This window comes from Galeopterus variegatus, unplaced genomic scaffold, assembly GCF_000696425.1.
Source record: "Galeopterus variegatus unplaced genomic scaffold, G_variegatus-3.0.2 Scaffold2229, whole genome shotgun sequence".
NCBI lineage: Eukaryota > Metazoa > Chordata > Mammalia > Dermoptera > Cynocephalidae > Galeopterus > Galeopterus variegatus.
This window is the reverse complement of record NW_007728340.1, coordinates 121,509-126,242: the sequence shown is the minus strand read 5'-3', so window position 1 is coordinate 126,242 and position 4,734 is coordinate 121,509. Positions and strand designations below refer to the sequence as shown.

The 4,734-nt window shown below is 35.1% G+C and overlaps 1 protein-coding gene across 1 annotated transcript; it reads left to right on the top strand.

The window, feature by feature from the left end:
* Window positions 1-3,264: 3,264 nt before the first annotated feature.
* On the top strand, window positions 3,265-4,728 carry LOC103597181 (protocadherin beta-4-like; the record flags this gene model as incomplete). Its single annotated transcript, XM_008580983.1, has 1 exon — window positions 3,265-4,728. A coding segment is annotated over exon 1 (1,326 nt), but the record flags the coding sequence as incomplete, so codon positions are not given.
* Window positions 4,729-4,734: the final 6 nt, after the last annotated feature.

The following is a 4,734-nucleotide window of genomic DNA, read 5'->3' as shown; positions in this document are numbered from 1 at the left end:
GAAACTTAAAAGTATGGATTTAATATTTTAATCTTAGGACTGCTTATATTCAAATTTCTTTAAAATGATTTTTATCTTTACTTCGGTGATGTTTAAAGTATTTGCTTATATTTTACTAGCAAGGAGTTAAAACTGCTATTTGATTTCCTGAGTACCATTCTAACTATTCTCTTTCTACATTTAAAATGAAAAAAATATATTTTAACTATCATGATTTAGGTCTGGCAATTAATTATGTAGGTAGTCATATGAATCCTTCAGAATGGAGAATATACCTTTCTTGACAGGGATAAAATGGTTTCTAGGTGATCATTTTTTATGTCATTAACTTCTTCCAAGCAGGTATAATATAATAGATTTTTTTTCTGATAAGTTTGGTAGCTTAGGGCAGTAATCTATAATATAATATGCAAGGCCATCCTTCTAGGCCACCCTCTTGATTGTAACTTTAAATCCTTTATTGCAACCTAATAACATTTCAAAAAGTTCTATACACAGATATTTTTCTCCAGTATTTAAGGCTATGGGTAATTTATTAAATATATCTCTTTAAATTTTTTCACATGATTGATAATCTTGACAAAAACATTGAGTATTAATTTTCCTTCCAATTTCTAAATTGTATAAGCATCTCTCTTTGCTGGTAATTATCTCTAAAGGGAGACAAAGTTCTCCCTTTTAAAGGTTCTAATAATAATTAAAAAACTTAAATATAAGTATGTTTCACCTATGATATCTATGTACCCAAGGCAAGGCTGACATTTTAGATCTAAATTATCTTAAAAGTTGTTCACCTCTCCAATTCCACTAAAAACTTAAATATAAGTATGTTTCACCTATGATATCTATGTACCGAAGGCAAGGCTGACATTTTAGATCTAAATTATCTTAAAAGTTGTTCACCTCTCCAATTCCACTTAGTCATATAAGATGATGGATTCTGGAGCTACACTATAACAGTTCAAATTCTGGCTCTGCCATTTCACCTGGTATGTGATTTTGGGCAGATTAGTTAAACTCTCTGTGCCTCACTTTCTTCATCTATAAAATATGGCTAATATGAGTGCCCATCTGATAGGGTTGTTTGGGGGATAAAATGAGTTTATATATGTAAAGTGTTTGGAATAATATTTGTCACATAGTGGCATATAAATGTTAATATTATTTAGATTTTATTTTCTCTTGGATTGCAAAAAAACTGAAAAGAGTTGATTCTCAACATTTTCTATGTCAACATGTAAGAATAAATAATAAACAAAATACAGTTTAAATTTTGTTCTGAATGCTTTAACTTGATTCTAACTAGAACCTGGTTACTACATTAGAAACAACTTTATCCTTGGTTTTCCCAACTATATTAGAAACAACTTTATCCTTGGTTTTCCCAGAAAATTTCTTTTCCATTTATGTCTAAAATAATATTCTTCCTTTCAATTCTTTTCAGTATATATTTAAAATTATTTTTCATTTAATGTTCTTGCATATTGTATCTTCTCAGATTTACCTTAATACTACATTAGAAACAACTTTATCCTTGGTTTTCCCAGAAAATTTCTTTTCCATTTATGTCTAAAATAATATTCTTCCTTTCAATTCTTTTCAGTAGATATTTAAAATTATTTTTCATTTAATGTTCTTGCATATTGTATCTTCTCAGATTTACCTTAAATGTGAAAGAAAATTCTAAGGTGTTATTATTATTACTGCCATTGATATATATAATTTAGAGAAATTAATAGAAATAGAATAAGAGTAAATTTAATTAAATAGTGCTTAGCATGTATTATATTCTCATCTCTCAGAATTCTGTGTTCAGTTTCAGACATGTTTGTGGCTAAATATGATCTGAAAATAATAGGCTTCTTTAGGTAGAAACATAATCATTTGAGTGGTTTAATTTATTTATTCAACTGGCATTTATTGAATGGCCACTATAATCCATGCTTCTTTCAAAAATAATTTTTACTAATACTTTCTATCACTATCAGAATCTGAGATTACTGACAATTTAAAAATAATTCATTTATTATGAATTATAAATTACAATTAATTAAAATAATTAGATAATTAAATGGAATAAAATGATATTTAAAGGGAGGAAATCCTATAGGTAGCAAGATAAGTGGTAGTCCATTCAATATACTAATTGTGACCAATAAACTGGTGTCTCAGCGGTGCCAGATCTTTCTTACTATATCAGGGTCACCACAACAGCTATGCACTGGTGGAGTCCATTTTATACATAAGTCTCTTCCCTTTACCCTGTATGAGTAGACAAGACCTAAGGCACCCTTTTCTCACAGATTAAAATGATTTAAATCAGTATTTCTTGTTTTCCACAAAATCAGCTGGTCAAGAAATATGACACCTGGGATACAAAGGGTGAATGTAGTAACAGACAAACTCATTATAAAATATAGATTACAACTATCTAGCTAAATAAGTTCAGCTTAAGGGCTTTAAGAAAATCCTATGTTTTTACTAAATCACTTGATTTTTGTCTTGATACTATCCTAATAATAGCCAACTAGAGTAACAAGTCCTGTGACCTTCTGAGCTTGTTTCCTCATCTGTAAAACCCCATTCATTTCCTCTTCAGTTCTAAGAATCTGTGATTTTAATACTATTTGCCTTCTTTCTAGATTTAATGTGGGTTCACACTGTAAATGACTTAACAAGATACCTCTTTCTGTAACTGTATTACTATTTGCACACCAGTGTAAGAAAATAGAACCTATCGTTTGAAAAGTAGCTCCCTTTAGATCTTGTGGTACAGAACATCTTAAACTTTTGCATCATCATAAAGTCCTCACATTCTTGGAAATAAACAGATATAACTATTACACACTGAATTCAAGTTTTATAAGAACGTATCTTCCCTGGTTAGATTATGCAAAGGAGAAATGGAGTTGTTTGAAGTTCCACCGATAAGGATGTGGGGAGGCTGAAATATCTTCTTGCTGTGTGCTCACGATTATTCTAGTCATGCACTGAAATGGAATAACCTTATAAATTATGCAATCTAATGGAATAACAAAGTTTGTAAAAATTCTATGCACTTTTTAAAACGGCTTTTATTTGGAAACTTCGAAAATATGCTTTGACTTGGAAATATTTATTTCTCAATCAAGACGCAGGGTGGCGCTGCAGGCTAAGATTGTGAATAAAGAGCCCTAAAAAGATCGCGTATTATTTTGTATTGCGAGAAGGAATCAAAAGCAAACGCAAGAAGCTTTGCAAGCAGTACGGGGTTACCAATGAGTTTGGGCGGCGATATACTAAACGAATTTCAGATTAAAAACAATTTTGTCACCATCTTCCAAGCAAAATATTAGAATTGAATAGAATTGAAGTCCTTTTGTGGTTGCTGAAGAGATTGGATGTCAGCATCCGGACTCCAACATGGAGAAGCTAGAGAGAATTCATCAAAACAGGCAAGTAATGGCCTTTATTTTGACGGTGTTCTTGTCTCAGGTTTACCCCGAGCCTATTCGTTATTCTGTGCTGGAGGAAACAGAGAGCGGCTCCTTTGTAGCCCACCTCACCAAGGATCTGGGCCTGGGAACTGGGGAACTGGCTGCCCGGTCAGCTCGGGTGGTGTCTGATGATGACAAGCAGCATTTACTGCTGGAGCGTCAGACTGGAAATTTGCTTTTGAGGGAGAAACTAGACCGGGAAGAGCTATGTGGCCCTATTGAACCGTGTGTACTGCACTTCCAAGTGTTCCTGGAAATGCCAGTGCAATTTTTTCAAGGAGAATTATCAATCCAGGACATAAATGACCACTCTCCAGTATTCCCTGATAGTGAAATGCTCTTGAAAATACCAGAAAACAGCCAGCCAGGGACTCTGTTTCCGTTGATATCAGCTCAGGATTTGGATGTGGGCAGCAATGGTCTTCAACACTATACAATCAGCCCCAATTCTCATTTTCACATTCTCACTCGAAATCATAGTGAGGGCAAGAAATACGCAGATTTGGTGCAGGACAAAGCACTGGATCGAGAGGAGCAGGCTGAGTTCAGCTTAACCCTAATGGCGCTGGATGGTGGGTCTCCACCTAGGTCTGGCATGGTCATGGTTCGAATCCTGATAATGGACGTCAATGACAATGCTCCTGAGTTTGTGCACACCTCATATGAGGTGCAGGTTTTGGAAAACTGCCCCATAGACTCTCCATTACTTAGTGTCTTAGCTAGGGATGTAGATGCTGGAAACTTCGGGAGTGTTTCCTATGGCTTTTTCCAAGCATCGGATGAAATCAAACAAACTTTCTCAATAAATAAGGCCACAGGAGAAATCCGACTGAAAAAGAAACTGGACTTCGAAAAAATTAAATCTTATCACATGGAAATTGAGGCTACAGATGGAGGAGGCCTTTCTGGGAAAGGCGCTGTAATCATAGAGGTGGTGGATGTGAACGACAACGCCCCCGAACTTACCATATCTTCCCTCACCAGCTCCATCCCAGAAAACGCTCCTGATACCGTGGTCTCTATCTTCAGAATTCGAGATAGAGATTCTGGAGACAATGGAAAGATGTCTTGCTCTATTCCAGACAACCTGCCATTCATTCTAAACCCAACTTTCAAGAATTTCTACACCCTGGTAACAGAAGGAGCGCTGGACAGAGAAAGCCAAGCTGAGTACAACATCACCATCACCATCACCGACTTGGGCACACCGAGGCTCAAAACCGAGCACAGCATAACCGTGCAGGTGTCCGACGTCAAC